Here is a 26,711-nt window from a genome sequence, read left to right as displayed (position 1 = left end):
CCTGCTGTCATTACGTTAAACAATACCGGACTCACCGGATCTTCTTGTCGGACCCCTCCTGTTTGGACGATGTCCTTCGACATCGATGTCCCATCGTACATGGTTTGTGTCTAGAATCGATTTAATTATATTTTGTAATTCGTGGCTTGATTTATTCCCTCCCTTGATATTCCCTCACTTCTGGATGAGGATCTTTCTGTTGATATTGTCGAATGCTCTAGAGAAGTCTATAAAGATCGCGTACAATAGCTATAAAGATAGCGTGCAGTGGGGTAATAAGTTGCACTAGAGTCGTTGTTACTTGTTGAGTGACTTCTTGAACAACGTGCAATGTTGATCTGCCTTGAGCGAAGCCGTACTGAATCGTTAGGATATAAACACGTAGTCTTTGTCAGTGCGCCCTAATAGTAGTTCAGAGACGAGTTTAAACAGAACCCTATGTAGAGCAAATCATCTATACGAGTTCGGGTCGCCTTTCCTGCCTTTGCCTTTGTAGAGAACGATTATGTTTTCACCCCACTGTTCTGGGATTGAATTATTCTTGAGACAATCGTTGAAGAGGCACGCTGAAGTTGTTGCCAGATCTTGGACTGTTATCATGTAATAATAAGTGCACTAAAGGATTATGTTCAGGTTAGTAATGTACTGTGTGATAATACCTAAAGTTCTAGTTCCAAACGCTGTAACAGAAAGAATCGATGCTCACAATAACGTCAAATTTGAACGGAATATTATCGACGAAGGAGGAAACGTTATGGAAACCAAACAAAAAATTAACGAAAATTTCATCGCTAGATGGCACTGTAGGGTTTATTACGTAAATGAGTCGGGCTACAAATGACAGATGAAACGCAGCATGGTGTGGGCTGCACATTGAACCAAGCTTACTGTGCAGTGTGCATGACCACACAAGTTTGGCATTCAGTAGTTGTGGAACTGTTAGTTAGGTAAGCCCATTCACGATGACAGCGTCGCACCACGTCGTGTGGGAAAAATCGGCTTTTAATTGTCATGAGTGCACAAACCGCATGAAATATAGCAGTAACATCGGTTTTTTAACTGTCCTGAGGCAAACTGAGGAATAGCCGCACACCCTACATCTTTTATTTTCCATATTCTGCCACCATCTAGTGGTTAATTTATTTTTGTTTGCTTAACATTTCCTTCTTCTTCGATGATATTCCGTTCAAATTTGACGTCATGCTGAGCAGCGGTTTTTGGCAGTGTTTTGACATTGGAACTTTAATTATAATTACCCTGTATGTCTAAATGTATTTTTATTCAAAACTTCGCATAAATAATTTTTTTAAATTTTCTTTCGTGAAAAAACGACTCAGATTATTAATTCCAGTGTCCATTGGGGGCCGAAACGCACAATAATCCTGGGTTCGGTGAGGGGGATTACTCTGCAATTCACATTTAAGTGCTCGGCAGAGGGTTCATCGAACCACAATCATACTATCTCTCTACCATTCCACTCCCGAACAGCGCGCGGGAGAAACGAACACCTAAACCTTTCTGTTCGAGCTCTGATTTCTCTTATTTTATTTTGATGATCATTCCTAGCTATGTAGGTTGGGCTCAACAAAATATTTTCGCATTCCGAAGAGAAAGTTGGTGACTGAAATTTCGTAAATAGATCTCGCCGCGACGAAAAACTTCTTTGCCTTAATGACTTCCTTCCCAACTCGCGTATCATATCTGCCACACACCATATCTGCCTATTACGTGATAATACAAAACGAGCTGCCCTTTTTTGCACCCTTTCGATGTTGGTTGGTTGGTTGGTTTGGGGAAGGAGACCAGACAGCGTGGTCATCGGTCTCATCGGATTAGGGAAGGATTGGGAAGGAAGTCGGCCGTGCCCTTTCAGAGGAACCATCCCGGCATTTGCCTGGAGTGATTTAGGGAAATCACGGAAAACCTAAATCAGGATGGCCGGACGCGGGATTGAACCGTCGTCCTCCCGAATGCGAGTCCAGTGTCTAACCACTGCGCCACCCCGCTCGGTCTTTCGATGTCCTCCGCCAATCCCACCTGGTAAGGATCCCACATCGCGCAGCAATATTCTAACAGAGGACGAACGAGTGTAGTGTCTCTTTAGTGGACTTGTTGCATCTTCTAAGTGTCCTGCCAATGAAACGCAACCTTTGCTCGCCTTCCCCACAATATTATCTATGTGGTCTTTCCAGCTGAAGTTTTTCGTAATTTTTACACCCAGGTACTTAGTTGAATTGACAGCCTTGAGAATTGTACTATTTATCGAGTAATCGAATTCCAACGGATTTCTTTTGCAACTCATGTGGATCACCTCACACTTTTCGTTATTTAGCGTCAACTGCCACCTGCCACACCATACAGCAATCTTTTCTAAATCGCTTTGCAACTGATACTGGTCTTCGGATGACTTTACTAGACGGTAAATTATAGCATCGTCTGCGAACAACGCAAGAGAACTGCTCAGATTGTCACCCAGGTCATTTATATAGATCAGGAACAGCAGAGGTCCCAGAACGCTTCCCTGGGGAACACCTGATATCACTTCAGTTTTACTCGATGATTTGCCGTCTATTACTACGAACTGCGACCATCCTGACAGGAAATCACGAATCCAGTCGCACAACTGAGACGATACTCCATAGGCCCGCAGCTTGATTAGAAGTCGCTTGTGAGGAACGGTGTCAAAAGCTTTCCGGAAATCCAGAAATACGGAATCAACTTGAGATCCCCTACCAATAGCGGCCATTACTTCGTGCGAATAAAGAGCTAGCTGCGTTGCACAAGAACGATGTTTTCTGAAACCATGCTGATTGAGTATCAATAGATCGTTCCCTTCGAGGTGATTCTTAATGTTTGAATACAGTATATGCTCCAAAACCCTACTGCAAACCGACGTCAATGATGTAGGTCTGTAGTTCGATGGATTACTCCTACTACCCTTCTTGAACACTGGTGTGACCTGCGCAATTTTCCAATCTACAGGTACAGATCTATCGGTGAGCGAACGGTTGTATATGATTGCTAAGTAGGGAGCTATTGTATCAGCGTAATCTGAAAGGAACCTAATCGGTATACAATCTGAACCTGAAGACTTGCCCGGAAGCTCATGCTAGCAGCTGTTCGTGTTTCAAATTCTGGAATATTCCATTCGTATTCCCTGGTGAAGGAATTTCGGAAAACTGCGTTCAATAACTCCGCTTTAGCGGCACAGTCGTCGGTGACAGTACCATCGGCACTGCGCAGCGAAGGTATTGACTGCGCTTGCCGTTTGTGTACTTTACATACGACCAGAATTTCTTCGGATTTTCTACCAAATTTCGAGACAATGTTTCGTTGTGGAACCTATTAAAGGCATCTCGCATTGAAGTCCGTGCCAAATTTCGCGCGTCTGTAAATTTTAGCCAATCTTCGGGATTTCGCGTTCTTCTGAACTTCGCATGCTTTTTCCGTTGCCTCTGCAACAGCGTTCGGACCTGCTTTGTGTACCATGGTGGATCAGTTCCATCACTTACCAATTTATGAGGTATGAATCTCTCAATTGCTGTTGCTACTATGTCTTTGAATTTGAGCCACATCTCGTCTACATTTGCATGGTCAGTTCGGAAGGAATAGAGATTGTCTCTTAGGAAGGCTTCTAGTGACACTTTATCCGCTTTTTTAAATAAAATTATTTTGCGTTTGTTTCTGGTGGATTTGGAAGAAACGGCATTGAGCCTAGCTACAATGACCTTGTGATCACTAAGCCATGTATTAGATCTGGATTGTTTGTGGCTAAGAGGTCAAGTGTGTTTTCGCAATCATTTACAATTCGCCTGGGTTCGTGGACTAATTGCTCGAAATAATTTTCGGAGAAAGCATTTAGGACAACCTCGGAAGATGTTTTCTGCCTACGACCGGTTTTGAACAAGTATTTTTGCCAACATATCGAGGGAAAGTTGAAGTCCCCACCAACTATAACCGTATGAGTGGGGTATTTATTTGTTACGAGACTCAGATTTTTTCTGAACTGTTCAGCAACTATATCATCGGAGTCTGGGGGTCGGTAGAAGGATCCAATTATTAACTTCGTTCATATTGTGTTCCATCGTTTCTAGGTCCCCGGTTCAATACACAATACAATTGACGACTTAGGGCTAGCGCGCACGGGTGATTTTTGTCACAGTGACAAAAAAGTTTCCGTCACTGTCAAGTCAAGTCATCAGAGTGGAGTGCGCTGACGAAGGATGACAATCACTAAACTTTTCTTGAGATCCAAGCGCCATTTTTTGATATGGACTTCGTAGAGACGGTCATTATTTGCGAACTCAAAAGACGTTAAAGAAAATATCACGAAAAAGAATAATGTACACACCCCCTCTGAGTGACAGACTACTAAGTGGGAAGTTTAATACACTATTTCATAAACTTCACAGCATCCAAATAATGTTTCAGTATTTTCGAATGAGTGTTGAAAGTTTTAATGAATTACTTCGCATTTTAGCTGCATTAGCGTACAAAACACGAACGTGAGAGTTTGTCCCAGCTGGACACAAGTTGTCCACAAAAACCTGAAAACATTATTCGACTAATTTCTCCCTATCCTAAAATTTTCATATTTGTGTCCGCACAATCTTTCAAATTTTTATCGAAAATACTGTCTTCTTTTCACTTCCATTAGAATATTGTTGCTAATATCGCCTTCTTGCACAGAAACTTTGTGCGAAAACGTTGATGCCATGTTTGCTCGTCACTGTGTCGATGGTCGGAAGGCAAATGAAGGGTGGAGAATGCTCAGAGAGTGACAATTTTGTCACCTGTGCGCGCACCACAATCAAAACCCAGCGATGCAGTGACAGTTTTGTCGCGGGCTTGTTCGCGGATTATGCACACAGAAGTGTTAGCTGGTTGCCACGTCGTAAGATGGGCGCATTTAGGTATATATCCACATACTAGAGAACAGCCCCAGATGTACAATATTTCCGAGCCGAGGCAAAAACTTGATATTGCCCCCCCCCCCCCCCCCCCAAGGGTTTGAGATAGAACGTCAAAAACTTTTTCAACATATCAATTTTTCAAAAAATGTTCATTTTGTAGCGCACATCTTTCTGGAAAGTTTCATGTATAAAACACATGTTTTCGGGGAAATATAAGATATGTTATTTGGTCGTAAGTGTGCCAAAGTGCAGTCGCACGTCTCTTGACACGCACGTCACTCTATTCCGCCGTGTGGAATTAAGACGTGTATGTTTTGTATTGGAATCCATCAAGCCTATATTCAAGACAATGAAAATTAAAATGTCCTGTGGTGCCTCTCCTGCTCCCAGTCGGCCGGTTTGATATCCTATCATCATCCCCCCCCCCCCCCCCCCCCCCGCCTCACCACCCGTTCAAAAAAAATACTTGGAGGAATTATTTCTGACCAGGTGGATAAGAACTCTTCACAAAATTTGCACTCTTTATTGCCTATTAGCTAATAACGTTCTCTTTTGTGCAACAGAATTAATATAGAAACGTAATACCTGTTAAGACAAGAGAGAAGCAAGACAGTACACATTTCTTCCCCAGCATTTTTTCTCCCTATCTTGCTACAACTTTACACGGCTTGCTTTTCTTTTTGCGAAAGAATCTATTACCTCATTAAAGTTCGTCAAACGTTTTGCTACATGAAAAGTCAAAAAGTTGTTCTCTAATATTGAAAAAGTTGCTAACACGAATAGTACACAAGGCTGTTGTGGTTTCTCGATTTGATTACGTCTATTTTGTCACTGTCTGCTAGATAAAACGAAATAATTCTTCCTAATATTGCAGCAAAAAGGAGAGACTGTTTTGGCACAAATAGTCGTTTTTATCTTCTTCATTTACATAAATAACACGACAGAATACAATTCACAAAGTTCCAACATCAAATGCCTATTACGCCTACTACATGCAAAAAGTTTCATGTTAGGAAACAGTTTCACATTTCATTCATACGCCGCTAGTTCCTAAAGCGTGAAATCGTAAATTAGTACGAATTTTCTAACTAAATTTGGAATCGTCATATTCTTCCATATAATATGTGTGGTGCCCCCGTTTCTTCTCCTTCCTCGTTCTAAAACCAGCCTTGTCATCACAAATTCTGTATGTATTCCTGCTGTTGTCAAAACTTATTCTCCGGTTAACTTCCATAACCCTGCCACACTCACCGGTTCAGTTATCCCGCGTTTATTCTCCGTTTAGGCGTTATTACGTATTCATACAATACGTTTTCTCGCTATTCCGAGAACAAAACTTAGGCGGCTGCTAACCGGGGATTGCACAACTGGCCATTAATATTATGCAGACACTATATCGTGGCAGTTTGAACTATGGTTGCGTAAGATACCGGCAGATATCGGGCCGAACTACCACTGCCAACCATAGCAAATAATTACGCTTAGCACTACGAAATACTTTGTGTACTCCAATTTATTTTGTGTTGTGGGTTGCTTTTTTTCATTTCTTATTTTGAAATGAGTGGGGAGACTAATCCTGGTCCATAAAGGGATTCGAATGCGTCTCTCACCACAACAAAAGGAATCAGTGATCCTGTTACAGTTGTCAGTTCTGCTTTTGTGGAAGCACACAACTCGGAAGTACGATGGCAGCCCTTCGAGCGAGACACCGGGCATATCCCCTCGCAGCGCTCCACTCCTCTCGGACAGTCTAAGTTTGTTTACAGTCGTAGCCGATTGCCACGATATACTGTCCGCATGATAGTGTAGGGCTCTGTCAAAATATCATTTCTTGGATACACGGAGAAGATAATATATTTCTTACCTGCAAGTCTTTTATTTCGCAAATAATTTTAACAATGCTGATCATTCGCACACCCAATCAATCACATAAACAAACAGCGATTGACATATGCCCAATGGGGTTTATTTGGCTCAGCCAGTTTAGCCCCATCCCCTTCCGTCTGTTGTTTATTTCTGGATGCGACGGGGATCCCCCTGGCAGAGACATCACGTACACTATACACGCATGCAAAAGTCAACTTACGATTCTTTCAGAAATCAACTTAGAATGTGTCAGAAATGTTAAATAACCAACTGAGATGCGTTTCAAAATCATATTAATAATCGATAGACCAACGTGCGCTGTCTACTAGGCGGTTTGTGAAACAAGGTTTTTTTTATCTTGGGCTGGCTACTAGGCGGTTTGTGAAACAAGGTTTTTTTCTTCAAGAATAAGTATTTGGCCCACCCTGAAACTGCCACCCGGGGCAGAAACCCCGGTATGCCCACCCTTGGATCCGGGGCTGCAGGAGAAGAATGACCAAACAGTCCCGGTGACAAAAATCACCCGTTCGCGCTAGCCCTTCATCCACTTGGAATCGGTGTCATAACAAGCGTCAATCTTCGCAAGGTTATGGCAAGTGTGTGTGCTCGTGCTGAAAACTGCAACGCCAAGAATGGAGGGTGCTTGAAGGACATCGTGTAGGAAGTGACATGTATAATTGAATGTTACTAAGTGTTCTTTAGAACGATGTGCTCTAATACTGTGTAGCTACATATTTTCGTGGTCAAATAAAATGTATAAAATAGGCACTGTTTCTGCCGCACCTTCTTATTTTCGTACTGGTAGCTGCCGAATGAACTGTTATCCACAGTGTAACTTGCTAGTTTTTATGTGGACGGGAGTTCCTCAGAGACCCTAACAGTTTGATGGTCCCAGTGGCGACAAAGGGCCGCACACCAAGTTACAAAAGGTAATACTAAGCCATGTAACTGTTGCATCGCACAATTAGGGTGTGTAAATCTAACTTTTTGTGGGAAAGAGTGTCTGAGAGAAAAATAAGCAAGAAGATGCTATGGTCTGCCCCTATTAGCTTGTCATCAGGTATTTTTAGACGATGAAAAATTTGCAACAGAAATTTTTTTTGGAGTACCTAGACTAATTGTTCTTCATACTTTCTCTTGTTTTATGATTTTTTAAATTTTAATTACACTTATTACTAGATAAGGCCCTGTAAACTTTAGCTATAGTCTAAGAGGTACATCAGAAGCAGTAGAAGTGGATTTGGTTTTTCTACCTAAATTTGCTATTAAACCTTCTTACAGGTCACATTCATTTGCACATCTAGGCCCTACTTGCTTAACAACATTGTGGAATTACAAAAAATATACCCTGCTACTTTAATGGGGGATCTGGACAATTTCCTCTCAATAGCATACAGAGGTATCACTGTGTTATCAGATGAAATGTGCAATGAATTACGATTTCTTGGTAGGGATGGCACAGCATGTTATTTTTGATGGAAAGCCTGCTACAGATGTAGAAATAAGTTCAGGTAAACCTGAGGGAAGTGTGTATATTAATAAGCTGGCAGACAGTAACAACAGAACCCTCTTGACTTTTTGTAGATGTTGCAAGTATCTCTTATGAAGTACTGTTGGAGAAAAAAGCTGCTCAAATATTCAATCAGATGTAGATAAGTGGTGGTGCTAAGATTGGCAGCTTGCCTTAAATGTTCAGATCTGCAAAACTGAGCACTTCACAAAATGCAGAAACTGAGGACACTATGGCTGCACTACAATAAGCTGGAATTGGTATCAGTTATCTCACATAGGTGTAACAGTTTGTGGGGATATGAAATGTAATGCTCCCATAGGCCCAGTCTCAAATAAAGCAAGTGACAGACATTGATTCATTTTTAAGATACTGTGACAATGCAGTCAATTTACAAAAAAATTTGTTTACAAAATACCTATCAAATCAAATCTAGGATACTACTCATGAGTGTGGGATCCATACTAAAAGTTCTAACAGAAAATACTGAATATCTGCAAGGAACGATAGTGTGAAAGGTGACAAGTTTGTTTGACCCATGGAAGAGTATCACAGAAATGGTGAAGAAACTAAACTACCTGTCGCTTGAGTATAAAATACCAACTATCATGCAAAAGCCTGCTTACAAAGTTCCAAGACCAGTCTTAGGTACACTTAATGGAGCAAGGAAGACTACATTTGTCGAATTACAATATACACAGGACATATTTAAGCCATGATTCTTCCTGCACTCCATATTTGAATGGAATGTGAAGAAATCCTAATATCCGGCACAATGTAAATTAGTTATGGTGTGCACACACTTCATTCAACATGTAAACATCTCTACAGATATTTGGATTTAGATTATGACATGTTCGATATGCCTGCCATCATTGGCGATGATGTGGTGCAGACGAACCTCTGCCATGGAATTCATAATGGTTTGCAGAGTATGGATGTAGGTGTAGATATAGATGAAGATAATGCTCATTTTGGTTATAAACATACTAAGAACATATAAAAATTTTGGCATGTGGCTCTTACGCAGCACCATAATATAAGCTTTTGTAACAGATATCCTGTGCTCTTAAGTATCTCACTTTTTATCAGAACTGAACTGTAAAGATTTTGTGAATACCCCAATATTACACAAGAAAAATCCTATGACTAATAGTAATGGTTATATAAATATTCATTAGACATTGACTGTGGAGATCTGGATGGGCTTGACCATGGATCAGTGAGGCTGGAGGAGAACAGGACAACTCATGGAGCATCTGCCATCTACACATGCCATGAGAACTACACTCTTATTGGTCATGAGAGGAGGGTGTGCGGAGATAACGGCAGCTGGAGCGGAAAGAAGCCACAGTGTCTGTGTAAGTACTCAATCAAGTTTTCCATATATTCTCTAAGTTGCTTTAAAACAAATGACAATGAAGCTACATCAGTAAGATAAAAATTTTAATAAGAAAGTACATGGTGACTATTATTGAGCTATATGAGAAAAAACATAAATTAGCTATGGTGTGCATACACTTTATTCAACATGTAAACATCACTACAGATATTCGGATTTAGGTTATGACATGTTTGGTATGCCTGCCATCATTGGTGATGATGTGGTGTGGATGAATAGCAAAATTCTGCATGCCCTGCTGAAGTGCCAGAACATCGATGCTGTCGATGACCTGCTGAATGGCTGTCTTGAGCTCAGCAGTGGTTTTGAGGTTATTGTTGTACTTCTTGTCTTTAATATAGCCCCACAAAAAGGAGTCACTTGTGTTCGGATCTGGAGAATAGGGTAGCCAATTGAGGCCCACACCAGTGGCCTCTGGGTACCCCAGATCCAGAATTCAGTCCCCAAAGTGCTGCTCCAGGACGTCAGACATTCTCTTGTTTTGTTGGGTCAAGCTCCGCCTCGCATGAACCACAGCTTGTTGAAATCAGAATCACTTTGCATAATGTGGATGAAATTATCTTCCAAAACCTTCACATACTGTTTGGTAGCCACCATGCCATCAAGGACTATCGCACCGATTATTCTGTGACTGGACATTGCACACCACACAGTCACCCGTTGAGAATGAAGAGACTTCTCGATTGCAAAATGCACATTCTCAGTCCCCCAAATGCAACAATTTTGCTTATTGATGAACCCATCCAAATGAAAGTGGGCTTCATCACTAAACCAAACCATATTCACATCAGAGTTCTATTCGTCAATTATGTGGACAATAGGGCCCTGGGGCTTAATAGCTAATGGGTTGAATTTTGTATGGGAAGAGATGCAGGTCTTCAACAACAATTTGTTGCAGTGTCTCCCAGTTGATTCTCACCTGTTCTGCATCTCGTCTGATCGATTTCCTGGGCCATGTCTTCTCGATGTTTTCAGGCATTTTCATGCTTTTTGAATGACTGACATTGCCAACACTCATCTCTCAAACTTGTGAATCAAATTCTTGGTTGTTAGCACACTTGGGCCAGTTTCTTCAGCTTGAACTCGGTTGCAAATTTCCTTTGAGTTGCAATTGGAATGTTATTGCTTGCATAATACATCTTCACAAGTGCAATATACTCATGTATCATGAAGTTTTCATGTAAAAATGGCCCATGGCAACAAGGTGTGTGCACATGCACATACTAATTCCCATCATGTCCCCCGCCGACCATGCAGTTTGGACATCTTGACGCAAATCTTTCAGAAGTTATGAAAATTTTATTTCAAATAGTTCAATCATTGTCACACTGCATATAGTTTCTTTTAAAATGCTCAAAAACTTGAGCGCAGTGGCTCTGAAAAGCATATATGCTTGACATTGCCAAGCTAGGGGGTGATCTAGATTAATGCTGAAACAGAAGTACAACTTCAAACAGCCAAGATTTCTATAGAACATCCTTTATTGTGATGACGCTACTGCTGTATTGTTTTTATTCCCATCTTCTTTTAATGTGCTTCAAGTTTAGCTCAATTGTGGTAGCCCTAGTTCCACCACCTATAGCCATTTGTAGTGAATAACAAATAATTTAATAATATCTTGCAACAGTGTGAGCGGAACATCTCCCACTTCCTTTTTAGTTTGGAAGTATTAAGGCATCCTGGGCTCACATAAGCATTTTGTTATTTCGGAATTAAACAATTTCCTTTAAAGTCTAAAATAATTAAGCTGTGGTTCCAAATATGAGCAAATCTATAGAAATTTCCTTCAGCATTTAATGGGTGCTAATGTAGTCTGTATCTGCTTCAGTTGACTGGTGCCCCGAGCCACCAGAAGTTCATGGCGGATCTGTAGAGGTATCTGGACAGCGAGCTGGCTCAACAGCAACATACACGTGCCAACCAGGATTCATTCTGTTTGGACAACCGGTGAGTAACTGACAATATCTTCAACAAATGTTTATATGTTTCACCACAAATAGCTAAACATCAACCAAAGAAAAATGGAAAAAATAAATCCATTCTTTTACTTATTTCAGTATATTATCCCATCAATGACAAGCTGAATTGTACAAACAGCTTTGATTCTTTGTTCTTTTTTATTGAGTGGCTATTTCTGGTCCTGTGTTGTGTTAATCAGTGTTTGTCTCCATAACGCCATTAATTAGATTTCAGCACATCAAGTATCATATTTTTTTCACAATATACTTGAAGAGCAACAAAAACTTCTTAGCTTTGCTGTAAACTACTGTGTCTAAAGATAAATCCTTTGTGATACCGTGGTTACAGCATGAAATTCAATTGTGATGACTATTTAATGACAAATGGAAATTAGTACCAACCACAAGTCGTTGCCTCAGTTTCTGAGGTCATCTGAGCACACATTGACTCAATTCGTCGATGTAACGAACGTTTCGAGTAATACTTCTTGTAACAATTCACTACAAAGTGGTATGATAAACTGATAATGAAAATTGTTTTTACTTTGCTTTGAAATAGTTCATGAAGCTTATTACAGACAAGATATAAGTTGTAGCAGATAGTTACTTAACTTCTGGTTCCTTTTATAGTTGCGGTGATTGTTATAAATCACTTTGTTCAGATTATTTAAAATTGGGTATTCATGAATGTAGGATCTTATTCGTGCACCCAGATACATGAAACACTTGTTTTTATGCTCTTTCATATGGTATTAAAACATAACTTTTCACAAATATATCACAAATTTTGACTAACTGACTCCTCACCAACTCATGAATTCCCATTAACTTCCCAACTCACTCTATCTGTGCCATACTAACACATTAGGGGCTCAGGTGCCCGATTATTTATACTTATCACTAATGACAGTTTCATATTACATTATTAACATGATTAAGACAGTGGACTTAAGACAGTAGACTTTATAGGCAAGGTTAGTAAGTCAGGTGTAGGTGTCTTGCTTACTTAATTGAAAGTTACAGAAGGGCACCTATTACTGCATTTTTATTTGAATTTCATCATTTTATTCATTGAGCATTCGTAAGCAATATCATTATTGGTGACAACTTGTGATGCCTTTATGTAAACTTCTTATGAAGAAATTAATGGTTGATCACTAGCAAAAGGCATCTCCTCAAGCAAAGGGCAGTGTGAACAGATAATATTTTCCATCTGGTGGTACAAAAAGGGTGTTGTGCACTACGAATTCCTCCCAGGGGTGTGTCTATTGCAGCTGGCATTTGTTGCCAACAACTGAGACACCTTTTGGTCACACCATGTGAAAAACAACCACCCAAAATGCGTCAAGTGTAGCTTCTACATGGTAATGCAGTCTGCTGATTTCACAAACAAAACTAGCCGAGGGAGTTATCCCTCACACACTTATTCTTCTGATCTTGTGCCCTTAGATGTTCACCTTTTCCACTACCTTACTGAACAACCATCAAGAAAATTTCTTTCTAGATGATGATGCTCCTCAGTCCTGGGTTCTTGACATATTCAACACTGAACGAGTAGGAATCAGTAAACTACCTGAGCATTGTCACATTGTTTTAGACAATGTTAGGGAAATACTGTAGAAATCTATTTAAGAGACTAACATAAAGGTATCATAACTTATCACCAGTAACACTATTGCTTAGTAGTGCTCAATAAGTGAACTGTGAATGTTCAAATGAAAATGCAGTAATAGTAACCTCTTTATTTTTTGTTCCTGTACCCAACTTCTGAACATTTCCTATTGAATGCAAACGTCATATGAAGCTTAAATGGTCACAGTTCATCACACATATATCAGCTATCAACAATTATGAATGTGGAAAATCATTAGTGCCGGAACAGTGATCTGTACAATAGCACTTGCACCACATATGACACAAAATTTTCAAGCTGCTTCCACTGCCTTCAACCTTCTTTTAAACTCAAAGGAAATAATATGTCACAAATGTTAGACCTTTTGTTTCCACTTGTGATTTACTTTATAAAGCATAAACAACGTTAATTGGATTGAAGTATTTAAAATCCAATTCGTAACTGGAAGACAAATAGTAGTGCTACAAACATGACAATGAGAGCTGATAAATATACTCATAGTAACATATGCATGTTATTTTACTTTTATTAGAGTTATTTTGCATGTATTAGCAGACTACAATAAAAAATGATTCTTTGCTTATCTACGCGAGAGCAGAAAAATTCCCAAGATACACCACACTGCTTTCACCTGGCTGGGAGGTGGCTGTAATCAAGTAGCTGGTGAAGGATGGCCAGTTACCAGTGGGTACTGTAGGGCAAGCAAACTTTCAAATTTGTTACAATTTGAGTTGGACCAGGCATGTGAGCTTCTGTGGCCTAAATGACTAGGGTAATTGCTTATGATAAACTGAGTATTCAGGTTAAAAATTCTAGCCTGGCACAATTTTTCACGGTGTATTCATTACATTAAATGTGCAGTTTATAAATGAATTTCAAAGATATCATTATAATGTCATTAAAATTCATTGATTTCATTACTTTTTTTAAATTCATTTCAGTGAACTTCATTCAGTTGACCAAACTCACTACATGTGAAAAGCAACATTCATGTTGTTCAACATCTCAAAAAGCAAATCTTTTAGAGATACTAAATGAAGGATGCTTGTCCAGTTCAGCAACTTAAGGAAACGATTAAGAATTTCTCTGGTTTTCACCCACATGAATGTTGTGCTGGTAAAGCATTCAGTGTGCCACACTCAACATCTTCTTACTCATTGTCAACTTTATGTATGTATGCCAACAGCTTTCTGTTACTGGAGGAACTATGTTATCCCAAATTCAGAATTTCCTTCAAATCTTCACTATAAGTCATTCTTGTCATTAGCACATGATTACCTGGTACAGTTTTTGGGATTCTGAGTAATTTGAGATAGGAGATGTTCACAGTGTTTATTAACCATGTTACAGTTTTCACATTGTTGTAACTGCAAGAATAATATGAAGAACAATGAAAAACTGAAAAGTTAGTAGATGGCAATGTACCAAAGGTCACACTTATTTTAGAAGCACTCAGTATTGTAAGGAAAATTCAGAACATTATCATGACATGATTAGATCTACAGAAAGCTTTTGTGAATATACACTGGAATAAGTGCTAATAAATCATTAGGAGTGAGGAAGAAGTACAGAGGTGGATGAATCATCTGGAATAACTACAAACACCAATAAAGCATAACAGTCCTACACAGGAAACAGATGTAAATGCACCAGAGTTAAAGTAGGAAAACTCTTCTAATAGCAAATTATGAAGACTTAATAGAAATGTTAATTAACAGAGAATCTGTTTTAAAAATAAAGAAAGCAAACATCAAATCATGAAGTGCAGCTTGTGGCAAATTAAAAGCATGAACACTGGGGAATTTGGAGGAGCAGAAACTGGAAGCATCTGAAATGTTCTTTTAAGTATCTGAGAAGAGTTGATGCTAAAGTCATAAAGAACACTTAAGCGAAGAAAGACAAAATTGATTAAGAATTATTTATTTGGAGCTTGAGGAAGCAATGTACAGAAAAAAAATAATCCAAAAATTGAATTTGTAACATCTGTTCTCAAGGAAACTGTATTAATATCTATGCAGGTATAAAAATATTAGTATTAAATAAGAAGTGGTTAAAGATGGCATCAACACAGTTGTAAAACAAGAACACAAATGATATTATATTTTGTCTTATCAGAGCACACTGTTTACACATTATAGTGACTGACAGTTGACATGGAATGCAAAAGAATGCAATGTGCTTGCATTGGTTCACTAATCTAACACTGTGGACTATAGCTCTCTCTACTGTATACCCAGGCAAACCACTGTTGAGTTGAGTATGTAATTATCTATCACAGAAGGTTGCCAGTGTACACTGGACAGGGGAAGAAAAGAGAGGAAAATAGAAAGAAAGAAAAGGAAGGCAACAAAAAATGGTTCAAATGGCTCTGAGCACTATGGGACTTAACATCTGAGGTCATCAGTCCCCTAGAACGTAGAACTACTTAAACCTAACTAATCTAAGGACATCATCACACACATCCATGCCCGAGGCAGGATTTGAACCTACAACTGTAGTAGCCGTGTGGTTCCAGTTTGCAGTGCCTAGAACTGCTTGGCCACACTGGCTGGCTGAATGGCAACATATTTTGTGCTTACATTCTTTAAACTTCATAAGAAAACTCAATATTTCAATATAGTAAGCAAAGTTCTCAAAGTCAACATAGTCCCATACTCAGGAAATGAGCATAGGGGAGCAGATGCAGGAGTCCTGCATCAGATTTCTGGGCAACGTCCTAGTGGAGGTGTTTTCTTGTTGCCTTCGTCTGACCTGTTCTGAAGTGTCAAGTGTGTATATGTTTCTTATGGATGATTGCGGTAAGTGCTTGTGCAGTGTAGTGTTGGGTTTGTGCTGTTACGGATGAAGGGAAAGAAGAGGATGAAACCTGGTGCCACCACCTAACATACTTCTCTCAGGAAGCACCAAGGTGGCTATCGAGCTTAAGATTCCCATCTGACAGCTGGATCACCATCAATAGTGTCACATGTCCTCACTTCACAAAACACTGTGGAGACATTTGGAATTTTATCCAGGACATTGGTGCAAAAGCTGGTAATTAGGAACTTGCCACCACCACCTCTTATGGCCAGCTACTGGCAGGGAAAATTTTGCAAAATTGGGATTTGGACCAGCTTACCTACAAGTGGAGCACCACCATGCAAGCATGCATTAGGAACCTTGGCTATGGAGGCTGGTTAAGGAAAGTGAGAGCCGAATGTAAATAATTTTAGAGCAATTGAGACAGCTCAACAAATATTGGAAGTGTTCAATCATTGACAGCCATGCAAAAAAGGATGAAAACTTTGCTAGCTTTCAGATTAGACCTTTAACTAGCTAGAGCACTCAAACTTATCCTATCCCATCAGTGGCAGGGCCACCCATGAAAGCAGCCATGTCATATACCAGCTCTGTCATAATTTCTTTGTAGCATTTTATATGTGCATGACCACAAATTAGCTATCCACAACGATGAATGGCCTCCGCCAAAGTGTGACAAAGAGCAGAGTTGACTGCCCGTGGTGGAACACACTAACAAGCACAACATGATTCCAGAATGTTTCTGGAAACAACCCCCAGGCTGTGGCTAAGCCATGTCTCCGCAATATCCATTTTTTCAGGAGTGCTAGTTCTGCAAGGTTCGAAGAAGAGCTTCTGTAAAGTTTGGAAGGTAGGAGACAAGATACTGGCAGAAGTAAAGCTGTGAAAGCTGTGAGGACAGGGCGTGAGTCGTGCTTGGGTAGCTCAGTTGGTAGAGCGCTTGCCCGCAAAAGGCAAAGGTCCCATGTTCGAGTCTCGGGCCGGCACACAGTTTTAATCTGCCAGGAAGTTTCAAGCACAACATGCTTGATTTGAATGACTGTATCACAACCCATACCATCTGGATCCCTCCTCTCAGCACCAGTTTTTCTGAACTACACACTTGGGAGTTATCCTTGCAACACATCCTCGACTCGTGTAATCTTTCTGGCCTCAGTCTCCAGTAACACACAGCACCTACACCCTCTATACAAGGCTCACTGTCCAGTCACCTCCTCCTAATCCACTCCCTCAGATCATGATGATGATGATCATCATCATCATCATTGTCATGTACCACATGAACTCACTGGCTCTGGCATCCACATATTATATTCCTATAATGTGCATTTGCTGCATTTCCCTCCTGCATCCCTATCCTGTACCTCTGCTACCTCCCTCCTAGCCATCAAGTACCCTTCCCCAACCACTTCCCCATTCTTTCTCCCTCTACCCATGCCACTCAATATCGTCCATCATCCCATTCTACCAATACAAAGAAGTGTTTACCTGACCATTTTATGGTAAATTGTAACTAATTTAGTGTTATTAGAAGACACCAATTATCCTCTAAAGCCTATCAGCTTTTACAGGATTCAGTAATCAGCAATAAGTGAAGAGTCAAGGAATTTACTGCAACCCCCTAGTATCACTCTCAAAAGGAGTACAAAGACTAAATTAGACTAATTACAGTACATAAACTGTACTTTGTAAAATTAGTTTCTTTTCGTGTACACAGCCTGTTTTCAAACATTCTTGTGAAAGACTGTATAGATATTGTGCCACAGTTATTGTATTTACACAACATTAATCCAGAAGGACAGCAGAATTTTATTTAAATCAGAATTATTTCTGATTTCAAGGGAACTATTACAAGCAAGCAGATGGTCTGGTACTGGGCTTACACTTATCCCCCTCGTTAACAGGAATTTTCATAACAAGTGGGAGACTGATTACAGGGTGAAATACTGGCAAAAGATGAAGTGTATTGGTGTAGATATGTAGATGATATTCTTTGTATGTGGAAAGGTTCTGCTAGACAACTCCAGAAGTTCTTGGAAAGTAAGAACCAGAGGCACACTAACAAAAAGGTCAACATGGAGTTACGGCATTCCTCAATTCCTTGGCATCAATTAAAAATGAAAACTAGTAACCATAAATTTAAAATTTACTGAAAAAACTCCTTTACTGATATGTTCATCCCAGCTTTCTCTCTACACCCAATAACTTATGAACATTACAAACATGCAACATTCCACCATCTCCTTTCTGTCTTCTTGTCCCAAGAAGACCACCAATAGTGAATGTAGATCCAAATTATTTATAACATTACCAATAAATAAACTGACAAAGCAAGCCAGATCACTGTTGTTTTCAGTGGACAACACAGGTAGACCAAAGAGGAAATCGTGCAGCTTACCTTTTGTAGGTAAAATTTCTAATGGGATAGGCAACATTTTAAAAGCAAAGGGTCTCTGTATTTTTCTATGTATCAAAGGAATTAGGTGGATGTTTCTTCAGTTCAAAGGTTAAACAGCCCTGTCATCATGAAAAGTGAGGATTATAAGACCGCCTACCAAGAGTGTTAGTCCTGCTATAAAGGACAGACTAAGTAGTCAATCTGTACTAGGTTCACTGAATATCACGGGAGATAGAGATTTAAAAAACCAGATTCATCCTTTTCTGAACATTGCTTAAACTAGAACCACAAATATGTAATAGATGTAGAAGTGCTATACATAAAAGGAAAGGGTGCACAGCTCATGCAATTAAAAATACTAGGAATTAAAATAACGGTATTATGAAAAGAATAATTGCTACTCACCATATAGTGGAGATACTGAGTCGCAGATAGGCACAACAAAAAGACAGCCACAGAATTAGCTTTTGTCAAAAATAGATCTCACACACACACACACACACACACACACACACACACACACACAGTAATAAAGTTTTGTGAAACAAGGCAAAAAAATGGTTCCATTTAGTTGATGCAATAGACAGCATTTTACCACAAACCCACAGCTTAATCATTTAAAAAGCATACTGAAGAATCATTTAAGCCACCATTGTACCTATGCGCCATAAGCAAACAGAATGGAAAGAAGGCCTATTAAGTGGTACATTGAGAAACCCCATACACTTCACTGTGATTTGTAGAGGTTGTATGTAGATGTAGATGTAGCTGGAGTAATAAAGAAAGAAAGAGTGTGAAGTCTGAAAGCTATTATGCACTTTATCAAGGAAATTGTATGGGTAACCATGAAGAAATGAAAACATTGGTATGGAATGAGAAGAGATGGAGTTGCATCAGCACAAGAACAATACAAAAGAAATGTGCTGGATAGGTGTGAGAAGTATTTATCAGAGAAAACATGATTGCTCTCATATATCTTATTATTAATGATTACTAGGGAACAAAAATGACTACAGTGCAGAATGCAGGGTTACCTTGGAACAGAAAAAGAAGGTGAAAGTTTCGCTATGATTTAAATCTATACATATGTATTAATGCATGGTCTCATGGCGATAGGAATTAATAAAATCTTCTCGGTGAGGTCAGGATGACATGGCAGTCATTTACCACTTGACAATGGCTGAGGAGAGCTTGGTCAAAAACTCTTGACATTTTAACCATCTGATGTAGCTGGAAGGCCAAGAAGATTTTATTACTCTATACATATATTTTTAGACAAATTATTATAATTTATATTCATAAATGGAAATATGATGTTAAAAATAAAGAAATAATCAAAACTGCTTCTAGGAAAACAGTTTGTTCAAGCAGTTATGAAGCATTAATTTGACTTAGTGTAACATTTGGGGTTCAGGCACAAAATTTGAAATTCCTATTTTCATGTTTGGTAAATATTAAAAACCCAAGTACTTGCTTTCATGATTTATATTGACAATTATTTTTTAAATGGTCATAATTACGTTGCATAAAATTTTTGAAATTATTTTGTAGTGATGTTCTGGTGATTCAAAGAACTGCTGGTTTATTTGGAGACAAATGTTCGTATAAAATAGATATGTGGTTTTAAAAATCTTCTAGGTCTTGTCATGCAGCCTTGGTGGGGAGTGGTCTGGTAAGGCTCCTACTTGTAAATTTGTTGACTGTGGAGCACCACCTAATATTGATAATGGTCGCTATAATCTAGTCAACAAAACAACTACACATGGAAGTATAGTAGAGTATACTTGTGATGAGGATTATTGGATGGATGGAACAGAGCGACAGACGTGCACAAGAGAAGGGAAATGGTCAGCAGATGCCCCGGCTTGTGTTTGTAAGTATACCTTTTCCCACCCAAAATCTCTACAGTATCAGTTACATGATCACAATATTACACATTCTGTAACAAACTCATTTATCAAATTACAGTGATTACCTGCGAGGAACCTGAAGTCCCTTCTGGAAGCTATGTAGTTGGCTATGACTTCAATGTGCATTCAACTATTGAATATCACTGTGAAGTTGGCCATATCCTCCGTGGACAATCCATACATGAATGTACATTAAACGGTGAATGGTCTGGTGAACCACCAACTTGTGAATGTAAGTTACAAGTATAACTCCATATGCCATATGTACTGAAAATGAGACAGTAGTGCTACTGATTTAATTTTTATTTTGTTTATAGTGCACAGAAAGTATAACTTTGTACTTCATGATTAAAAACAAATTTGCTTTTGTAACAGTCAGCCCATTTGCGAACTGACATAATTTGTAATATATTAATTTCTGAATAAAACACAACATGTTTTTAACAGATATTGACTGTGGTAAAGTTCCACCTATGCTTTATGGATCTGCAACATATGTAAATGGAACAACTTACCTTGACAGTGAAATAACATACAGTTGTGTCCGCAACTACAGACTTGTTGGAGTTTCATCCCGACATTGTCTTGAAAATTATCAGTGGAGTGATGAATCACCACACTGTGAAGGTATGTAAAATTTACTGTTCAATAACACACAAATGCATTTAGAAACATAATATGTTAAGATGTATGATGTTATCAAACAATGATAGATTTTACTGTAAATGATTGAAATGTGGATTATTGTTTAAAGATATGAGAGCCAAGACGGGTGCAGATGTAAATTCAAATCAATTAATGGTGCTGACAGACATAAATACTAATGCTCAGTGAGTGAATATAAATAAGCAAAAAATCTGTGGAATTTTTTATCTTCTAAAAGAACGATCAATAAGGTAATCATATCTCGATAGATTAGACCTGTTAAAGGAGTTTCAGTAGGAGCAGATGATGTTAGTGCAGAACTTAAAAACATTAAATATGTTACAGAAAAATAGTCCTTGCGTTTATTGGCTCTGATATGGAAAGTAAGGAAAATAAAAGCTTATGATTTTGAAATTAAGAAAGAGGAGATTTGCTTGAAAAGAAGAACCAAAGTTTTAGGAACGGGTGACAAAACCAAACTGACAGTAATAAAGAAGAAACTAAGGCTCTACATGCAAACATATCAGGTGCTGAGATGAGTTTGTAACTACAGTGGAAATAATAAAGGGAAGAAAGAGTTTTTATACAAAATGGATGAAGAAAACACAAAAAATAGTTTTCATGGCAAGAAATATACAGCAAACTGTGGACAAAAGAAACAATATGTGTGGCCCATTGGAAATAAACAGCAAACACAAGAAAAGTTAGTAGATTTAAAAGATCAAATGAAACTAAATGATTACAGATACCTTTTCCAATCCAGGATGTACTGAAAATGATTTAAAAGATATAAAGCAACTAGAATGCAATATTTAATTCCATCAAGTGGTAATGAAGGCACTAACAGAAGTGTGCTACAGGTCTTTATTACTCAGAAGAGGGCAATTCAGAAGTAGTCCATTTCCAAAAGAAGCAACTTCCCAGTTGATGTGAGTGAAATAACTTACAGTTCCAGTTTTAAGAGTGAAATGAAGAAATTCATTTCCCCTTTTGAAGTTCAAGCAACTTCTGAATGCACAATGGGTACATCTTGGAAAAGGATTACTCCAAGAGGTATTCTTCAAAAGAAATACTCCACCACCTTATGTGATGCAATTGGGCCTGTGGATTCTGGTGAGCCCAAACCAGATTACAGGAATGAGTTGTAGTATTCTGTAAAAATTTAGATCCAAAAGGAAATACCTTCTTGGAACACTGAACATAAATTCCTTTTTAAAAACCAAAACTTAAAATGACTTTCAAAAGCTGTAGATAAACAAAGAATTTCTGTTTAGGCCTTACAGGAAACAGGGTACACATACAACACTCCTAAGCCATATGATAAGTACTACATCTTTAAAGGGAAAGTAGGAACTAGTCACAAACAAGATATTCCACATCTAGGAATAATATTCACCATTAATTGTAAAGTGATGGACTCTATGACAAATTTTTATGCTCCATCAGAAAGACTGTCCTTTGTAACATTACGGAGTGGAAACAAAAATTAAGAACCCAGATAAGGTGGAATATTTTTGGCAAACTTTAGAAAATGGAGTGTCCAAAATCCCAAATTAAAATATGAAAATACTATTCAGAGATATTTAATGCTCAGGTTGGAAAACAGAAAGCATTTTGAATAATTATCAAAGACTGCATAGCACACAAGAGTACAACCAGAAATGTTGAAGGTTGATCAGTCTGTGAAAAGCTTTCAACTTAAAACTGGTGTAAGCATATTTCAAAAAGCTTCCCAGAAAACAAAAAAGAAAAAAAAAATTGGAGACCACTAAATTCAAATTTAGGAATGTCCCAAATTGATCATGTTGTGGTTTCAGGTAGAAACATTAAAGAAATAATGAAAGTCAAGATGAAAAATGGAGCAAATCCTGAAAGAAACCATTACCTGATGACAGATAAGGTAAGACATATTTCCCTATGCAAGGCTAAGATCCGGAGGAATAAAATTTAAGCTTGATATACAGAAATTCTGTAACAACAAAGAACTCTTCCAGAACAAATTAAATAGCTTAGAAACTAGTGTGCTTGGAAAAGCAGCAGTATTAAAAAAATTAGATGCTGCCAACGAAACTGCACCATTGAAAAAGAACAAGAATATCAAGTGGTGGATTTTGGACTGCAAATATGCTTTGCAGGAAGGACAGAGGGTAGCAAAAATGGTATTGTGCAAAGAAAGAAGTTGATTATTTGGAATTCATACACCGAGGAAAGCAAGTGGCAAAAATTTTGAGATCGCTAAGAGACATTTTGAAAAGTCTCTTCTACAAGACATTGAAAAAGTCTTCTAGAAAAACAACACTAGAAAGTGTTCTAAAACTTTCAAAACTAACTTGAAGAAGTATCAGCTGCCAAGTTCATGTTTTAAAAGAGAAAATGGTAAATTGTCTGTTAATAATACAGAAAACTGTGAAAAATAAGCAGAGTGCTTTAAGAAGCTCCTCAATTTTTCCAAATTCAAATCTGTCAGATAAAACAGAAATTTAAAATATAATTAAAGAATGAAAATAATTCATTTTTGACAATATAATGTAATTGGATAGATAAAAAATCTACTCACCAAGCGGCAGCAGGAGAACACTCATATAAAAAAAGGTTTTACATATGCAAGTTTTTGGAGACAGTGGTTCATTCCTCTGGTGGAGGGGTTGAAGGGGGTGAAGGGAAAGGACTGAAGAGGTTTAGGGAAAGGGGTGGAGTTCAGAAAAGTCACCCAGAACCCCAGGTTAGGGGAGACTTACCAGATGGAGTTAAAAGGAAAGACTGTCAATCTGTCAGAGAGAGAGAGAGAGAGAGAGAGAGAGAGAGAGAGAGAGAGAGAGAGAGAGAGAGAGAGAGAGAAAAAACCAAGTATTTACCTTGGTCACAATATATTACAGTTTGCGTGTTGGTGTTGCTGATCTTTTTTATTTAATTAAAACATAATCACTTTTTCCAGAAATCCGCTGTCCAGAGCCAGTACTTCCACCTCACAGCATATTATCAGTAACAGGAAATGACCGAGTGTATGGCAGAACACTTATAAAAACTCAGGATTCAGCCGTTTCTGTGGCTACCTATAAAATTGGATCTCTTGTGAAATATAGTTGTGAAAGGGGATATAAAGTTGTTGGTGAAGCTTTAAGTACATGTGAAGAGAGTGGTCAGTGGAGTGGTGAAGTTCCACAATGTCTCTGTAAGTAACATTCATTAACTTCTTAAGGAATCCAAAATCTCACACATCAAAATTAAGTTCTACATGTTATTATAACACTTGGTCACAACCTTAGCATCATTAAGTACATAATGCATCCTAACAGTAACAATAATTTTGAATGAAGAGTCTAGAATAGGGTAAGCATATGACTGTAGCGGAAATAACTGCTAATTAACCTGAGAGTGAAATAATGAACAGTAAAGGACTGCTATTGTTTAATGTGCTTTTTTAGATATTTTCCTCATATTTATTACTTAACTTCAAAATTAAAAGAGAAGACATGCATACATTCTTTTTTGCACTTTGCTAATCTTAGAGTTTGCACGAATATTGAGAAAACAACTGTGAATTGCAAAGTTACATTAACTGCTTCTTTTGCACTGAATTTTGTTGATAGAGACTTTACGTAAAGCATGAGTGACAAACAGCAATTTCTGTTAGTTTTATTATAATTAGTAATTTTTTTTAAATTTTAAGAACACAACGTTACGAGGATAATGACTTAACTACTAAATAATATCAAAGGTGTTGCCCCACAGTCTTTCATCTGTTACACTCTGTTGCCACTGGAGGCTTTGATGTATTTACTATCACTCAGTATGTTAAAAAGGATTTGATATAATTCTCTTTCTCATACCAGTGCAATGCAAAATTTGTTGCCGCATTAATAATTGTGTGTGCATGCTGTGCTAATTGACTTTCTTTTTGCAACTGAGCCCCTCAAAAAATAATTCCTTTATCTACTTTTATCTCCCACAAGTACATGAAACAAATTCAAATTTTGAGCAAGAAAAGTTAAAACAGTGGTATTTAATGTTTGTGTCAGAACTGACATAGGCCTTCCATTTCTACTCAATAACTGGACAATAACGAGCGATGCTGAGGGAATTAGGTTAGCAGATGAGACACTTAAAGTAGTAAAGCAGTTTTGCTATTTGTGGAGCAAAATAACTGATGATGGTCAAAGTAGAGAGGATATAAAATGTAGACTGGCAATGGCAAGGAAAGCATTTCTGAAGAAAAGAAATTTCTTAACATCGAGTATAGATTTAAGTGTCAGGAAGTCGTTTCTGAAAGTATTAGTATGGAGTGTGGCCATGTATGGAAGTGAAACACGGACAATAAATAGTATGGACAAGAAGAGAATAGAAGCTTTCGAAATGTGGTGCTACAGAAGAATGCCGAAGTTTAAATGGGTAGATCACATAACTAATGAGGAGGTATTGAATAGAATTGGGGAGAAGAGGAGTTTGTGGCACAACTTGACTAGAAGAAGGGATCGGTTGGTAGGACATGTTCTGAGGCATCAAGGGATCACCAATTTAGTATTGGAGGGCAGTGTGGAGGGTAAAAATCGTAGAGGGAGACCAAGAGATGAATACACTACGCAGATTCAGAAGGGTGTAGGCTGCAGTACGTGCTGGGAGATGAAGCAACTTGCACAGGATAGAGTAGCATGGAGAGCTGCATCAAACCAGTCTCTGGACTGAAGACCACAACAACCACAACAACAACAACAACAACAACAACAACAACTGGACATGGCTTAGCATGTTGTATGAGTGCTCTACCCTCCACCCCTTTCCTCAACCTATTTGTCTTTCCTCCTTTATCAAGGGACCTATTTATCTAAAGTTATGAGTGCTGTGTTCTGTTTTAGATTCTGCAAATAGTTCTACAATTTACATCTCCTGCAGGCAAGTATTGCCAATGGACTCTGTCTCTCTATAATGTTAACAGTTTTCACAGTGGAATTTCCTTCTCATGTGGCTCCTACATGTTAACTGACACTCTTGCCTCTCATCTGGCCCATTTTAACTGTTGCCTCATTTTCTCATCATAAATGTCTCTTATCTTTCCTACAGCACTATTTTTCCATTAATGATCTCTTTTTTCCTTCTAATTAACCTATGTGTTCATTTAAATGGCTTTCAACTACTCCACAACTTCTTACACCAGTTTTGTAATTGCCCATTTTGCCTATTAATAGTTTAATATCAATCATTAATTTTCTTACTATGGTAATGATCATTTTCTTTGTGCAGTGATTATGCTCTGTGTTTGATGATCTCCTCTCTGACAACGATCTCTTTGTTTTGGTGACATTTTTCCTTCTTTTTTAGCAAGCAGTCTTCTTCCTCTTTTTAGTCTTATTTGTTTTATTCAATCCTTACAGCATGCTTAATGACAATTTTTTCTTGTTTACCATCTGTTATTATTCCTTCTGTATGTACTCATTATCTTTTTTCCTGTGTAAAGGGACTCCTTACTTTATTTGACACTTGTTTCTTGTTAATACCTATTTATCTTTTGCAAAAGCATTCTCATCATTGCCAAGGTACAGTCTGATATCCTTTTGCTCATCATCCTTGAACTGCCCCTAAAGGCCTGACATTGAAAGTTCTCAGCAGCAAACCCTCTTTCCACTAATTCCTTTATAAATTCCAGGCCTATCATTATGTATGTAATACCAATCCCAACAAC

General features: G+C 38.3%; 1 protein-coding gene across 1 annotated transcript in view; it reads left to right on the top strand.

The window, feature by feature from the left end:
- The window catches only part of LOC124609553 (sushi, von Willebrand factor type A, EGF and pentraxin domain-containing protein 1), a 540,650-nt gene that overhangs the window by 501,016 nt on the left and 12,923 nt on the right, over window positions 1-26,711 (top strand). Inside the window, exons 10-15 of the mRNA XM_047140081.1 lie at window positions 9,471-9,650; window positions 11,520-11,638; window positions 20,118-20,352; window positions 20,448-20,621; window positions 20,837-21,016; window positions 23,970-24,206. Of these exons, the coding sequence (XP_046996037.1) occupies window positions 9,471-9,650; window positions 11,520-11,638; window positions 20,118-20,352; window positions 20,448-20,621; window positions 20,837-21,016; window positions 23,970-24,206 (1,125 nt within the window). The remainder of the gene's footprint in view (window positions 1-9,470; window positions 9,651-11,519; window positions 11,639-20,117; window positions 20,353-20,447; window positions 20,622-20,836; window positions 21,017-23,969; window positions 24,207-26,711) is intronic.

The sequence above is a fragment of the Schistocerca americana genome, chromosome 1 (genome assembly GCF_021461395.2).
Source record: "Schistocerca americana isolate TAMUIC-IGC-003095 chromosome 1, iqSchAmer2.1, whole genome shotgun sequence".
In the NCBI taxonomy this organism is placed as follows: domain Eukaryota; kingdom Metazoa; phylum Arthropoda; class Insecta; order Orthoptera; family Acrididae; genus Schistocerca; species Schistocerca americana.
Note: the sequence above shows the minus strand (reverse complement) of the source record. Positions and strands in the feature narration are given on the sequence as shown.